This window comes from Anabrus simplex, chromosome 2 (assembly GCF_040414725.1).
Source record: "Anabrus simplex isolate iqAnaSimp1 chromosome 2, ASM4041472v1, whole genome shotgun sequence".
NCBI classification, from domain to species: domain Eukaryota; kingdom Metazoa; phylum Arthropoda; class Insecta; order Orthoptera; family Tettigoniidae; genus Anabrus; species Anabrus simplex.
This window is the reverse complement of record NC_090266.1, coordinates 1,038,800,848-1,038,817,939: the sequence shown is the minus strand read 5'-3', so window position 1 is coordinate 1,038,817,939 and position 17,092 is coordinate 1,038,800,848. Positions and strand designations below refer to the sequence as shown.

At 40.9% G+C, this 17,092-nt stretch overlaps 1 protein-coding gene across 1 annotated transcript in view; it reads left to right on the top strand.

Moving 5' to 3' along the window:
- Window positions 1-505: 505 nt before the first annotated feature.
- The window catches only part of LOC136863266 (uncharacterized), a 326,298-nt gene continuing 309,711 nt past the window's right edge, over window positions 506-17,092 (top strand). Inside the window, exon 1 of the mRNA XM_067139651.2 lies at window positions 506-612. Coding sequence (XP_066995752.2) covers window positions 589-612 — 24 coding nt within the window. The 5' untranslated portion in view covers window positions 506-588. The remainder of the gene's footprint in view (window positions 613-17,092) is intronic.

The window sequence follows — 17,092 nt, the reverse complement described above, 5'->3', positions numbered from 1 at the left end:
TAATAATAATAATAATAATAATAATAATAATAATAATAATAATAATAATAATACCTACCTCTTTAACGCAGTCGGTTAATCGCTTTCCTTCTGTACCGAAGATAGCAAGTTCGATCCCGTCTGAGGTCCGTGGCTTTGGAGGGCTTTAAAATGCGACATCTCCGTATCAAGTTTCCGGCACGATAAAGAACTCTTGCAGGATACAATTTCGACACTCATCGTCTCTTAAAATCGATCACCATTGAAGACACATTAATGTTAAATTATTATTATTGTTATTATTACTACTATTATGGAGACGCAGTGTGCGCTGCTGAAGCCCCTAACCACAGTCTCTATCTGCCAATGGTGCAGTGCGGAAGAGCCCTTTAATGCGCGACTTCCGTAGCTGAGCAGGGGACCAGAGACCATATCGCTCTGTTGGTGTCGCACAGTGGGTGCAATATGGAACTGGTAATGCTGATGCTGACAACATGACGCACACTTGACGTGAGGGAATACGTACCGTATACTCAGGCTGCCTCCAGCGCAGTCGTTTGTGAGCAAGCGTGCAGTGAGGACGCACGAAGCAGAACGTAGGCTACAGCCATGTCGACAGCTGACACCAAGGAGGCAAGTACACGCTCGTTTACTTTAACAGGTGCCATGGAAGTAGCACATTTCCTTAGCTGAAGATTTAAGATGGGGGAAATTAAACTAAATCATCTCTAGGAGTGACATCTTTCTCTAATTGACAGTTTACAAGAGAATGTGTTTAAAAACTGCATACACAGTGCCATTATTGCAATAGGAGTCTGCCTAGCCAAGGCGTCAAGGCATGTTGGGTTCAGCTGGAAGGACGAGGGTTCGTTTCCCCGTTAGGAAATCGGAACTTTTTTAGACTATAGATTCTCATTTCAGGAGAGGCACATAATCCTAAGGTTCCCTCAGCCTACAGAAAGAATGAGTACTATGTTAGAGCTAAACACGTAACTGCTGAGGTTACGGATAATGGAAGCCTTCACTACTCCAAGGGCCTCTACGGACCAGTACGAAGATTGCTTCGAATAGGAGTTCGACGCTCCATACTCCTAGTCTCTCCGAAGTTAACTTAAACAATTAAGAAATATCGTAAAGGTTTTTTTCATGGACATTCTGTGTGTCGTTGGCCTTCTTCTTCCAAGATAGGAGGTTTAAATGGTTACTTCTATTGGTGGCTTCCGACACGCAAAGGAACTATCGGGCACAATTCTGACACTCTGGATCTGCGCAGAATGTATAGCAATTATTATTATTATTATTATTATTATTATTATTTATTCGTTTGTAGAATTTGAATAGTGATTTGTGTTCAGTAATATATCAATGCAAGCTTCACAAACATCTTAACTTCATTTTTTAATACATTCGTAAGCTGCAGTAACTTTCTCCTGTCAATGTGGCTATGATTTTCCTGTTTCCTTGTTCCTGTGACAATACAGCGTAGCCGTGCTTTACGTAAACAACACGATCAAATGCAGTGCACTGCACATTGAGAGTAGCCCAGTTGTTAACCAGGGTAGAAGGCAGTCGTCTCGGAACAGTGCATTTGTAGCCACCATTTTAATTGAATACTAAATCTGAACGAGAGAGAGAAGAGGGGAATTGGGTTGGAATTCACTATTGTGGAGGAAATAAGATGTGCGATGAATTAAAGGATAATTCAAAGTTCTGCTACTTGGGAACTTGCCGGAAACTCAGTTAAAATGGTATCCCATGCTTGTTTGGGTCATGAGTTTGATGCAGCCGTCCGTGACACCCTGTCCTTTGCTAACATCATTTCAATGCAAATATTGTATCCTACATCTACTCTAGTGAGTTTTTTCATAATATATTGCACCCTCTTCCCCAACTTCCTTACACTCCTAACCTGCCTCAAAAAATCCTGAGAATTATTTTTGCTAGTGGCTTTACGTCGCACCGACAGATAGGTCTTATGGCGACGATGGGATAGGAAAGGCCTAGGAGTTGGAAGGAAGCGGCCGTGGCCTTAAGGTACAGCCTGGTGAGAAAATGGGAAACCACGGAAAACCATCTTCAGAGCTGCCGACAGTGGTATTCATACCCACTATCTCCCGGATGCAAGCTCACAGCCGCGCGCCCCAAACCGCACGGCCAACTCGCCCGGCTAAGAAGTAATTGGACTGACACCTACAGTAATTATTTCCAAAGCACGTGTAGTAAATCGACAATTTATATAGTTGAATCAGAAATATAAAAAGGACTTGGGGACATTTTCCAGTACTGGGTAAGATGAACAGCAAATAATCATAAAACAGACGCAGTACACTATCGTTGTGGAGTATCAAACCACTTAACCTTGACTGCAGAATACTCTCACGATATGTTAAATTGCTAATTACAACGCATATCCATGGAGGGCTGTTATTGTTACAGCTGTGGTCCACCACGACCAGTTCAATTTACTACAGGCAAGAGCAATAAATGCGGTCACATCTACAGTACTCTCTTAAACTTCTGAGTTCGTATTAGTCTGTATCGTACAAAACGAATATTTCTCAAACCGAAAGGGGAATCTAGGGACAGTCACTCATACTGCCAATCTTCCGCTGTTGGTAACCGAAGTTTAGACTCTGCACATATATTTTCAAACATGATCGGTTCTTCTGTCTTCTCGTAAGCTTCTAACAAAGCCCAATTACTACCAAGAAACCAACTGGGAAGCATTGTACATGTCGTCCTAATCAGTAGCGGCGATTGGGAATTACAAGTGGTGGAGGGGCAAAAAATCTACAGAATACAAAATGTATCCGGGTTTGTGGGGATATAAATGAGGTGGTGGTGATTTTTGTTTAAAGAGGAAGTACGAGGTTGTATATACAGCAAAACTGAAAGAAAACAAAGCTACAAAATTGTAAGTTTCTGATTCTCTCTGAGGGAATTTCGACAGAATATACCCCTGATTTGCATGTGCTGTGAGGAAGGGTAGCAGGTTGAGTCTACCAACTTAAGTGTGGCAATAATAGCTGTTGAGATTGATTTAATACTATACAATAAAACTTCCACCAAAGAAAAATTATGACACATGCATTAAAATTAAAGGGAAGTACGGTGTGATTATACTGTCGTCATTTAGTATTTGACTACACATTAAGAAAGTAACAGAAATTAAAAAGACTGACAGACTGACGGATGCGTGCTGCAAGCGGGTGAATCATACCTCTGTCCATGACCTTGGCAAAATATACACACCCCTGCTACCATTCCTCAGAGCACATGCAAAGTCTCCACTACTTGCTGTGGCGCTGTACAAATCGGTTAGCCGAGACGAGCGACATTCTGGTCGTATTTCCGCTAATAATGTTGTTAAAAATAAAATACATAATTAGCTGATTAGACAACAGGGCTTGTAAATTTTGCTTTTCTTAATTCCTAGTTTCAGCCACAAAAGTGGGTGTGGGGTACTGTCTCCCTCGCCCAACTAATAAATAACCACTACTGGTCCTAATTCGCTTAACCTTAAGGGTGTAAACAGGTGATATTTTAAACTGCCTCCTTTAATAATAATAATAATAATAATAATAATAATAATAATAATAATAATAATAATATATCGTGTTAACTGTTAAAGGTTAAGACTCGTTGGGATAACGGAATTTTCTTCTTAATTCTGCTACAATTTCCTGCCTTAATACCATCGATAAAGCCGAGGTCGTACCGAGGTTCTTCCCAGAATTTGTCAGCACTTTCATACCTACTATCTGCGCACTTTTTAGTGATAGATTTACACCCTAGTGCTGAAGTGGTCGACTTCGGTTATCTTCGAGATTCGTATAGGCAACCTTTGAAACACAAACTAAGAATCGCTTATCATCGCTGTGCGACATCTGGCGTACACTCTAAGTACTCGTACTGTTGTTGTTTACACAGCAAAGCCAAACTATAGAATTCATGCTAGGAACACGTTTCGCAACGGGAAATGTTATATAGTATTATATATTGTGTGTGTGAGACACAGTTGTTTGCTTAAAATAATAAAGGTTTATAAAATTCATATCGATCATATTATCGATTCAATTCAGATTTCATTTCCATTCAGTTGGCAGTATTAACGGAACCCTTCTTACTTCTCCAACGAGTACAAAAATCTATCACTAAAAAGTGCGCATACTATACTAATCTTCGTAACATAATTCGTTAACGAGTGTTGAGCGACTGGACTAGGGCGCCAAAATTCGGTTGTTCGATTCCAGGGCTTGGTGACTAAGCTAGAAGTCAATTTCTCGTAGGGACTCCGGTAAACCCTGGTTTTATTGTGCAGTACAGATGGACTACGGTTTTTTTCCTACATACTGAACAGATTGAAAGCCAATATTACGATTCTGATTATTTCTGTTGGAATTGCATGTGATATTCTCAAAACGTAAGTTGCTGCTCCTGTGTCAGACTTCCTGGCTGAATGCTCATAATGCCTCCTATCGGATAAAATTGGCCTACTGCGATACTGTAAACGAGTTTGAGGTACCGTGCCCTAAACTGTGAAATTTGTCCGGCTCCATGGCTAAATGGTTGACGTACTGGGGCCCCGGGTTCGATTCCCGATTTTAACCTTAATTGGTTATTTCCACTGGCTCGGGGACTGTGTGTGTGTGTGTGTGTGTGTGTGTGTGTGCGCGCGCGTCGCCCTTAAATAAAAATAAAAGGAAAACGAGGAGAAAAGTGGGAAACATAAGAAAACATCAGTAATTAAAAAATAAAACGGGTTAAAAAAGAATCGTAATATGCAAAACTTTTTTCGCGCACTGTAGGTTATCTTTCAATATTTCGTCTTGTTAGCTCCGACCGATAGATTTGACACTGCTGATGAACAGAGTTTTGTATTGCATACCATCTTCCCAGTCCACGATTCAATGCCATCGATGATCAGCCTACATGCCCCACTTGTAATTACTCACAGAGAAAATTAGTTTGCGAGTTACAACCAAGCTGTCCAAGGCAGAATAAAAGAACAGTCTCGTAACTTTTCTTGTTGTGTTTATTAGTTAAAACAACTTCGTTATTTTATGGAACATTTTATTTTATTATTTTTATCACTTAAATACACTCGAAGTAGGGTGAAGATAAATTTATTGCATCGTAATTAATTTTATATGCTGGGCTGAAATGAAATGGCGTATGACTTTTAGTGCCGGGAGTGTCCGAGGACAAGTTCGGCTCGCCAGATTCAGGTCTTTCGATGTGACACCCGTAGGCGATCTGCGCGTCGTGATGAGAATGAAATGATAATGAAGACGACACGTACACCCAATTAAGGTTAAAATTCCCGAAACCTGCCGGGAATCGAACCCGCGACTCCTGTGACCAAAGGCAAGCACGCTAACCATTTAGCCAGGGAACTATGCCGGGCTGAGTAGCTCAGACGGTTGAGGCGCTGGCCTTCTGACCGCAACTTGGCAGGTTCGATTCTTGCTCGGTCCGGTGGTATTTTGAGGTGCTCGAAAACGTCAGCCTTGTGTCTGTAGATGTCCTGGCATTTAAAAGAACTGTACTGGGAGTGAATTTCGGCACCTCGGAGTCTCCGAAAACAGATACAAAGTAGTTAGTGGGACGTAAAGCCAATAACGTTATTAATTCATTTTATTTCCATTCACTTTTCTAATTGTATAGTCACTCAAAAATAGAATGAGCGCATGATATGTTACTCACACTTTTTTTTTTTTGCTAGTGGTTTTACGTCGCACCGACACAGATAGGTCTTATGGCGACGATGGGATGGGAAAGGCCTAGGAGTTGGAAGGAAGCGGCCGTGGCCTTAATTAAGGTACAGCCCCAGCATTTGCCTGGTGTGAAAATGGGAAACCGCGGAAAACCATCTTCAGGGCTGCCGATAGTGGGATTCGAACCTACTATCTCCCGGATGCAAGCACACAGCCGCGCGCCTCCACGCGCACGGCCAACTCGCCCGGTTTACTCACACTTAATATTTTATCAGACTTAATTGAAAATATAATTTACATCTCATTTAGATACAAACCCTGTGGACACTCGCATCAAACGTTACATATCAGGATTGCCGGGCTCAGTGGCTCGGACGGTTAAGGCGCTGGTTTTGTGAGCTCAATTTGTCACGTTCGATCCGATGGTATTTAAAGGCGCTCAAATACGCCAGCCTCGTGTCGATAATTTACCGGCACGGAAAAAAATTCCTACAGGACAAAATTCTGGCATCTCGGCCATGCACCGGAGGAATTAACTAATGGAAGTTAAAATCCCTGACTCAGCAGGGAATCAAACCAGAGATCCGTTGGACCAAAGGCCAGTATGCTAATCGTTTAACCGTGGAGCCGGAAAATACGAAAATGAACTGTAAACATCTTCGTGAAAAATAAGTGTGCTAGTAGCAGGTGATGGCTCTTCATCTTGATAGCAGTAAAAGAAAAGAGCAGGTCATCAGTTTCTTCCTGTTCTCCAACGGAAGAACCGGAACTAGGACTTCTGATGTTCTGTGCGTATGAATTACATAGGATCATGCCTTAATTCTGTTCTGAAACTACGTTCTTGCAGAGGTTATGACCAGGACTCTTTCTCGTATTCACAAATATTTTAACTATGGACTAATGCATTCAAAGAAGCTTATAAAAAAGTATTTCGGTGATAATGAGATCTGTAAGAGCATATACCACCTCTATTTGACTAATTTAACCCTATGATTTAATTTTGCCTTCTTGTACAACATACATTTTGAGAATGTTTCTTTTCATATTTGAATAATAAATAATAATAATACGCTTGTCAAAGATATTTGGAACTTTCCGTAGAATTGACTAAAGAACACCAGATATTACCCGAAATGTGACCGAGAAATTGATGGACTTCTTTTTACTCTGTTTAAGATGGCATATGTTTTATCTTCTGGAACGAGCTAGAAAGGGGAAAAAAACTACTTTCTAGCTTGTTGATATTCTGTTAAGAACAAAGCGAATTCATTTTGCAACATGGTGTTTGAGACCAAGATAATTTCAAACCCACTGTGTATTTATTTCACACTCCGTACTATGCCACTGCTTATCTGTGTTGCAAGAAGTGACTAAACCACTAATTTCCCAGAACTAGTAGTAACTAGGTGCAATTCCAACACACCAAGGGCGTGAGGGCCACTTGAGTGTGGACAGTAGAACACCATGACACTCATTACTGACATTCTTTTCCTCTAGAGGAAGTAGTGCGTATGAAACTTCTTTTAGACGCGCTTGTTCCGAAACTGTTGAATGGGAGCTTCGTCCTAAATAACTTACGCTTTTCAGACGCTCATCCCATTATTATTTAACCCGCTTAAAAAATACCGTACTACTACTACTACTACTACTACTACTACTACTACCAAACCATGCTCCTGAAAACATTCAGGTCCAGGCTGTAGCTAATGAAATAAGGAAGATCTGTCGTTACAGTTGTGGTGGGAGCAATGGGACAAATTCCCCACCAGCTGTGTGCACTTAGTTAAACCTCAAGAACACTATCTACAAAGAGCTACAGAAGATGGTTGTCTCCAGAAACCTGCAGCATTATGAAGAAAGTGTTGATCGAGCGAGTTGGCTGTATGGAACGACCCAAGTAGCTGTTTTCTTGCATTCGGGGTCCCACTATCGACAGCATGGAAAATCTTTCCGTGGTTTCCCATTTCCCCAACAGGCAAATCCTTGGGCTCCACCTTAAAGCCACGACCGCTAACTTCCCAATCACAGCCTTTGGATATCATTTTATTATTATTATTATTATTATTATTATTATTATTATTATTATTGAATATGCACCATCAATTTAATATAATGGATGAGAAAGTTGCGTGTTTTGATCGATAATTTATAATTTTCAGTCGCCTTTCAATTCCCCTTATTACTAAGTAAACCTAAAATATGTACAAAATGTATCGCTGAATAATAATAATAATAATAATAATAATAATAATAATAATATGTCTGGCTCCTTGGCTGAATGGTCACCACAGTGCTCTTCAGTTCAGAGGGCCCCGGGTTCGATTCCCGGAAAACCATTTTCAGGGATGCCGACAGTGGGGTTTGAACACACTATCTCCCGAATGCAAGATGATGGCTACGTGACCCAAATCGCGCGGCCACTCGCTAGGTCCGATGGTATTTAAAAGTGCTCAAATACGCCAACCCTATACGTTTATTATAATTGAAGAACTCGCCTTATATATCTTGGGTATAAAATCGCCACTCAAGCTCGACAACCCTACAACAGAAGACTTTTAGACCACTCTTGTAACTGTGTATCTTACTTTACGGAGTTAGCTGGATTCGTGTTTGCATGTTATGTAGGTAGTAGAGTATATGATTAAATGCACAATTAATTTGTTTAGGTATTTATTTCCAAAACAATATAGACATGTTTTCATAGAATTAGGCTGTTTACGTACTTTGGGACGAGGGTCACAAAGATAACTTACTAAATGCCTATACCCAATAGGCTATAAGATCAGAATATAACGTAACGTAGCTACAACCCCTCAAAAGGGAATGGAGCACATGGTATGATGCAAGTTCGTCGCAGGCACATCTCCGCATGCGGGAGTTAAGGGTACGTTTCTCACGCTCTTGAAAACATTGGGACCGGGCGAGTTGGCCGTGCGGTTAGGGGCGCGCAGCTGTGCACTTGCATCCGGGAGATAGAGGGTTCGAACCCCACTGTCGGCAGTCCTGAAGATTGTTTTCCGTGGTTTCCCACTTTCACACCAGACAAATTGTGGGGGTGCACCTTAAGGCCATGACCGCTTCCTTCCCACTCCTAAGCCTTTCCTATCCCATCGTCGCCGTGAGACCCATCTGTGTCGGTGCGACGTAAAGCAAATTGTAAAATAATAATAATAATAATAATAATACAATAAACATAGGGCGGTATGGCTAACATTATTGGATTGCTCTGGGTGAATGGAATGACAGAATGTAACGAATTCACCTTTACATTAGCTCTTATTAATCTAGTAAATTAAGAAATGCACATGTCGCTTGTAATTAGATTTATCCGTCCAAGTTTAGCAGTATTTTTATGATGCACAGCAGGCCACTTTGTACCTATGCCTGGTGGCGTAGACAGACAGATCAAAACATCGCGACTTCGATTCCCGTCCAGGACAACATAGTATTTTATTTGTATATTTTAAAGATACTTTTCACCACTCACCTCCATAGTTACCATTGTTGCTATTTTGTTTACAATGAATTAATCTTAAGTCCTTCCTTTTGTGTTTGTTATGAACAGAGTTCTTGTCCATTCTTGCGATGTCCAAAATAATATTGTGATAAGTTTTACTACCTGCAGTCTGAAGTCCTTGAATATCGGTGCATGGCATCCGTACTGTTTACAACAGTCATTTCTATAAAGGCGGAGCTTGTGGAACATAGGTCAGCCGTGCATATTGTATTGTATTGTATTGTTTGGTTTCAGGTTTTATACTTTAAAAAATCGACTTTCTTATTACATCTACGTAAACATAAGTGATACGTATAGTTTAAAGGGCAATCATTAAAATAATATAGAAGTTTTCTTGAGCAAATGTAGTAAATTTTTTTGTTTCTGATTTCTAAAGTGTGCCTGTCAGGATAATTAAGCTCGCTGGCATGGAAATGGAATTCCAGTTTGACATAAAATGGTAGGGATTGTCCTGGCGTAAATATCTGGGGATTACGGGAAAACCGTTCGCAGGTAGATAACGACCTATAGGTGGGCCGGCGTAAGGTTGCACATGACAGCTGCGCACAATGTTCGTCACACTGCAATGGCGCACGAAGCGATGTTTCCGCAGTAACAACAGCTGATTGCACGACACGTGAGTTTTTAAAAACATGGGAGAGATATTTTTAATGTCATCGCGATGACACATAATACAACTGAAATCCGCCGACAAAAATCGAACTTTATACTCACCGTTTATTCATCACACAATATGATACGAGATAAATATACTACGAAGTTCTTATTATCACGATGTTAGAAGGTACGGAAGAAATCGGCCGACAAGAATCTCACTTTAAATACACCAATAAATGTTAGAATAATTTACACCGATGCTAACACAAAAGGTTTCAAGTAAAATCTATAAAATTTACGAAAATTCAGAAACCTTATTTTCATACCTGATTCACAAAGTTAGAGGCTCGATATACTCCAGATCACTGCCATCACTACTGTCGCCTTCGTTGTCATTGTCATCAGATCATCAACTCCTGACAATCTCTGATGATGCCATGTGTTGCCATTGCCGAATTAATGAACGTTGCGACATGGCCAAATTTCTTCACCCACAAAGCCGTATCCATTCGAGCAATACTCTCCCGAACAGTCCTTCCACTTCAGTAAGGACTTATTAGTGCGTACGTGATGTTTTACTTCGCCCCATACCGTACCAACTCAATGAGGTTGAAGTGGCAGTGGTACGGCAGCAACCTAATCACCTCGTGCCATTGTTCCTTCGCTACTTCGTCGAATAATTTAGTCATACACATATGCGCTGGGGTACTTCTTTACCGCAGCCATTCTACTAACAGGTCTTTACGGGCGCTCGAAGTAGGGCATCAGGCATGGGCGCCCACAAGGGGGCGCAAGGGGGGCACTTGCCCCCCCTGGAATTCTAAAGATGTTGATGTTCAATTGTTTAATATCATACCAGATTATTTCATAAACTGAAATTACTGACAGTCATCTAGCATATGTTATAACTGGAAGTTTCTGTAAACAATTTAATGTTGCTGACGTTATATTGGTTATTATATTCAAGAAAATTGTTAATGTGCCCCCCCCCCCTGGAAATGATCCTGCGGGCGCCCATGGCATCAGGGCTTCCGACAGTGGGGTTCGAATCCACTATCTCCCAAATGCAAGCTCACAGCTGCGTGACCCTAAGATGGTTTCCCATTTTCACACCAGGCAAATGCTGGGGCTGTACCTTAAGGCCGCGGCCGCTTCCTTCGCACTCCTAGCCCTTTCCTGCCCCATCGTCGCCATAAGACCTATCTGTGTCGGTGCGACGTAAAGCAACTAGCAAAACAAAAAAAAACAAAAAAAAACCTCATTTTTGTATCCTGGTGATGGAGTACTGGAAACTTCGGGGCTCGGCCAGAGAGGGAACATTCTCGTATCACGTTCGAGAAGGCGCACAGGGAAACCGGATAAAGAGAATAGAGGGAGAGGCCACGGCATGTCCTTGGGTCGACTGTGAGGTCCGTCAATCTGGCTTATTCATCCCTTCCATGAAATACCGACGGGGCTACGACATGGCTGGCACCTAACAGTATCAAGTATGAAACCATAAGTGATGTTGTTGAAAAATTAAATATTTACTTCACCCAAGTAGGTGAGGGCAGAGCTCCGAAGGTACAACCATCCAACACAGAGTTTAGTCTTACATGAACTAGGTCTTGTAAATCATTCTTCCCATGTGCACCTCGATAAGTTCACAAGATGATGATGATGATGATTAGTACCTATGGCTAAAAAGACTATTAATTCCTACGACGGTATCTCTGCGAGTTTCCGGAGAATCGTGCATCGGAGGGATGACATCGATGCCGAAAGGACAGTAAAGCAATGGTTTTAGATCCCACTATTCGCTTTAAAATAAACTCGAGTCAGACTCAGTCTGTAGATCTAGAAAAACAAGCTATTTATGTACCTTACCTGTCAGTTTGTCCGATTCGTTGGCTGAATGGTCAGTGTACTGGTCTTCCGTTCAAAGTGTCCCGGGTTCGGTTCCCGGTCGGGTCGGGGATTTTAACTTTCATTGGTTAAGTCCAATGGCCCGGGAGCTGGGTGTTTGTGCTGTCCCCAACATCCCTGCAACTCACACATAACACTATCCTCCTCCACAATCACACGCAGTTACCTACACACGGCAGATGCCTTACAAGGACTGCACTCGGCTAGAAATAGCCAAACGAAATTATTATTATTATTATTATTATTATTATTATTATTATTATTATTATTATTATTATTATTACCTGTGAGCTAAGTACAAAATGCCTATCGATCAATGGATTGTCAGAGACCTGTTGTTCGGTATAAGAGGTAGCCTCGCTAGTCAGACCTCAACCTTTCTACGAAATTTGAAAGTTCCAATCTGCGAAATAGAAAGAAAAAAAAATAGTAATACAGATTCTGAGGGACACTCTACAGATCATTCATTTCTATCTGCTGAGGCTGCACCTTAATTAAGGCCACGACCCTTTCCTTCCCAGTCCTAGCCCTTTCCTGTCCCCTCGTCGCCATAAGACCTGTCTGTGTCGGTGCGACGTAAAGCCAATAGCATAAAAAAAAAGAAATTCTATCTGTACCTGAGAACATGATTGACACTCATCCCCAAAAAGAGAAGACTACAAAATCATTAACAACTATGCAGCAATTAAAAATCAATGAATGTATTTATTCACAGGTATTGTCCCTAGTAAAAAAGAAGTGGTAGTCATTCCTTTCCATATGTGTGGCCCTGCTGGTGATTCAGAAAACTTCAGACCAACACCTATTCTACCGTATATGAATTATTGGAATGCGTGATTAAATTAAGAATTACTGTCTTCTTAAAATTAATTTCAATATCCAGTATTCCTGAGATAGTGGATTCGAACCCCACTGTCGGCAGCCCTGAGTATGGTTATCCGTGGTTTCCCATTTCCACACCAGGCAAATGCTGGAACTTTACCTTAAGGCCACGGCCGCTTCCTTCCCACTCCTAGTCCATTCCTGTCCCATCGTCGTCATAAGACCTACGTGTGTCGGTGCGACGTAAAGCAGGTTGTAAAAAAAAAAATATTTTCTAAACAATGTGCTCGAGTATTACGTGGATATTGCAGCTAATATCCAGGACGTGTTCGTGTTGCCGTTGCTATTTTTGTAGACTGAAGAAAACGTTCGACCAGTTGCTCACACTATTCTTCTGAACAAATAAGACGCTACTTGCATCAGGAGAATTGCCCTAGAATGGTTTACGACTGGAATCATAGATATCAGTACACGACTATTGAGAATATAACGAGTTCCAGATAATGCACCAGTTAGTGTTCCACGGGATTCTGTCCTGGGACCTTTGCTTTTTTTTCTGAAGTAACTTATGTTAGTGATATTGGTTTATGTCAATTATCAGGTCAGATAAGTCTGCCTTCTGATTATAGTAGTATTCTTTTACGCCGGTAAAGGCATATTTCAACTCAGTCGTCATATGCAGATTTTTATTAACTTCGGCACTGGTTTTCTTTTACTAAATTGTCGATGAATATTACACAGGCCAATTATACAGATGTATAAATATTCAATACTCAAACTTCAAGGGACAATAGAAGAGACAAAAAACCCTGTGGTTGGGGGATGCAGACGAAGAATACACCCACGGTATCCCCTACCTGTTGTAAGAGACGACTAAAAGGGGCGACAAAGGGATGATCCAATTAGAACCATGACACTACTTGTACAGTAATTACTACCATCATGTAGGGAACACCATGGGTCGCTTTTACTTGCGCGTAGTACCACTATGTTAGGTACAAAATAGATTTGTGATTAGTAGCGACAGTGTGTAGTTCAGGATGCATTTTACAGAACCTGTGTTTCGTACCCCTATATGAGCAACACCATGGGATGAGTGACAGCATGGTTCTGCCTTGCCTGTGCTTAGTACCCACTATGTGAGGAACGCCACGGGATAGTGCGGGTCCCTGTGGTTAGTCCACTTACGTGAGGAACGCCATGGGTTTGCGTTGCCTCTAAATTGCGCCGGAATGTGCGAAATACCATAGGTCTGTGTTACATGTGCGAATTTCATTACCTGTGAGTAGTACCATCATGTGTGGAATACCGCGAGTCTACACTATTTTTGATTGGAATTGTAACTGTTTGATAAATCATAATATATCATAAATAAAAATATATAAATAAATAAAATTACTCAAAAACTTAATAAAATAATTAATTGAAATGTCCGTAGTATGGGCGCCAGAGTTCACGTACTAACAGATTTTATTGAGAATATAGTTGGTTATTTTGGAATCAGTGGAGTTGTTGATGAACCTAGGTGCAGTTCCTACCTATTTAGTAGTTTTCAGAAGGTTAGGCAAGGCCTGAAGCAGATGTACCAGTACGCAGCTTTTATGTACACGCCCTGGGAGATAATTTTTTGCTATGGGCTTTACGTCGCACCGACACAGATAGGTCTTACGGCGACGATGGGATAGGAAAGGCCTAGGAAGGAAGCGGCCGTGGCCCTAATTAAGGTACAGCCCCAGCATTTGCCTGGTGTGAAAATGGGAAACCACGGAAAACCATTTTCAGGGCTGCCGATAGTGGGATTCGAACCTACTATCTCCCGGATGCAAGCTCACAGCCGCGCGCCTCTACGCGCGCGGCCAACTCGCCCGGTCCCTGGGAGATAAAGAATTATCATGCTCTATCTAAATTCAAGGGATTCATTCTGGTGAAGCAGTCCCTTGGTTAGGAATACTAATGTTTAACGCTAGTTTCTGGGAATGTGGGGTATTGCGGGTCAGATCCACTGATTGTTTTAACTTCATATCCATTCATTCATTCTTCGTCCTCACGTTTTCGAATTCTGGTCAGTGGAGGATTATGGCTTTTAAATTGTCATAATATTTCGTCTCATTTCGTACCATTAGGGGCCGATTACCTAGATGTTAGGCCCCTTTAAACAACAAGCATCATCATCATCATCAGAAGAGGCAAAACAGACATTTTTTATTGAATGGCCGTAACAGTTGCAGTACATTTTGAGGTGGTTGAGAAAAAACTATTACAGGTCAATGTAATTGTAATCTTTCACAAAAAATACTAAAGTACTTCAATACTACGCTCTACAATGGCGTACACGTCCAGAGACAGTACGAAATGTCCTAGAACCACATCTCTCTTCATTTCCGTAGTGAAAACCTGAAAATTATCTATCTTGTCTTCTTCACATCAACATTTATATGCTTCTTCGTATCTCTGTAGCAATTGCTGTTTACGTTCTTTAGGATCCTTTCTTTCTCGAGGCAAACTTATGGTATTATAAGAGGGCTGATTGTCAAATATTGTTGGATAGGCATCAAGTGCTAATTTACGATCCTTCCTAGGGATACGAATCTGTTCAACATTCCTTTACCTGCAGAAAAATCAAGGTTTATATCAGGATGTGAAGGGCAGGATGGCCTGAAGTGTGATAGATGGGGCAAATTCGAAACTCTGTTAAGTCCTCTTGGTAATAAATAAAGAGAGTAATATTGAACTGAGTGATAGTCCTTTTTTGGTGAACTTTCTGGGAAAAAGCCCTTGCTTTAGATTGTGAAAAAGAAGAGCTGAAACCCAGTCAAATTAAGTTTGCAGTAGAACATTTGGAACTTACTTTACTGAAACAAGTGACATATTCTTCTGAGTTTATAATAATGCGCAGCAAATTTTCACTATTCTTTCCCTGGGGCTTACCGCATGTTGAGGAATACATATGTGATGACTTTACCACATCCTGTCTATTTAGGATAGTTTTTGACAGAAATAGGTCCAAACAACACTGACATTGGGCTTTCTCAAAAAGTCTTTTTAAAGAAGGCAAATTTCTCCAACATAGTGAAAAGGTTGTGACATTGATATTGGATGAAGGTTTTGTCAGTTTTAAACTGACATATAAAGCTGAAAAGATGTTGGGAGTGGCATAAAATAGTGCTGAACTGGATCGACCTATTACCATTCAGGTTTTATGTCCTCTGCAATGTTTTCCACTCAGAAAAAAACATGCGTTTAAAACTGGCAGCGAATTTATCAGGAAAAGCACTTTTCCCTAATTCAGTAAAATGACAGAATGTTTTCTTGGCAAGATATATTTTTGATCCGAAGTACACTATTGGCACAATCTCGTTCTTGAAGCTCATTGGTAGGTGGTGGGCAATATCCAAAGTTCACATCCAATGAAGGGGAAGTATACCAAAATTGATGGCTCCAGTCCCACTACTGGTCCTGATGATCCTAAAATTACTTTCCTAGAAAGTGTGAAAGTTTACATTGACATTTGGCACATGTCGCATGCTGCAGGGAAACTGAGTAATGAAACTCACCTTGCTTTGGCCCATATTTTGACAGCATTAGTTCAGTTGTGTAGGTACATTTTTAGTAATTTAAACTGGTCATATGTACTTACAGCAAAGTTACAGACTGATAGTTTGGAAGGAAGGTTTGGTACTTACAGAAGGTTGAGTGGGTGTGCTTCTAATGTTTCACGTGAACAAATTCTTGAGTCCGAGAGAAAATTGGAAGTGCTGAGCGTACTAAAAATGCAACCTGAGAAACTTGGTGAATTTACACTCGATAATTTTTCAACTGAACTACATAATGTCCAGGAGAAACAAGTTCATAATTTAGACAGGATAGAGCTAGCATTAGGTGACAGTGTGTAACAATTCCTCGCCAATCACAGAGAATTCTCATTTGTATTGCCAGCTATACGAATATGAATGTCATTGAGAAGCTTAAGAAGTACAACCACTGTGCTGATTGTGTTGATGCTGCAGTCAGAAGAAGAAATGGTGATATACTCTGATGCTGACCAAATGCTTTCATATTTTAGGCGTTAAACAGATGTGACTTGAAGTGCCAGTCACCAATAATGGTTTCTATGTGTTGCAAAATATTCATCCTCTTTCAGGTCCTCATAAGTAGTGCTTATGAAGTAGAATTTTCAAAATTTGAAAACCAAAGGGATGCGATACTTGCTTTAGGATTGAATCCTTTGAAAGCAGTGTTGATAATGCAAGTGATGTATGCAATTATGGTGTTTCTTTGACCAGAATTATGAAGAAGTGTGTGAAAATTCTGGCCAATATTTTTATCAACAATTACAGAAAGGTCTTAAATGAAAAGAAAATATCCCAAGAAATTGCCAAGAGACTTGAAAAGCAGGGTACCAAGAGGTAGACTGATGCAACAGCCCACAGGCAGAAACAGTACGTTAGAAACTCAGCGGCAAATAACTTTAAAGTGATTAATCAATTAATTGTCCGACTCGTTGGCTGAATGGTCAGCGTACTGGCCTTCGGTTCAGAGGGTCCCGGGTTCGATT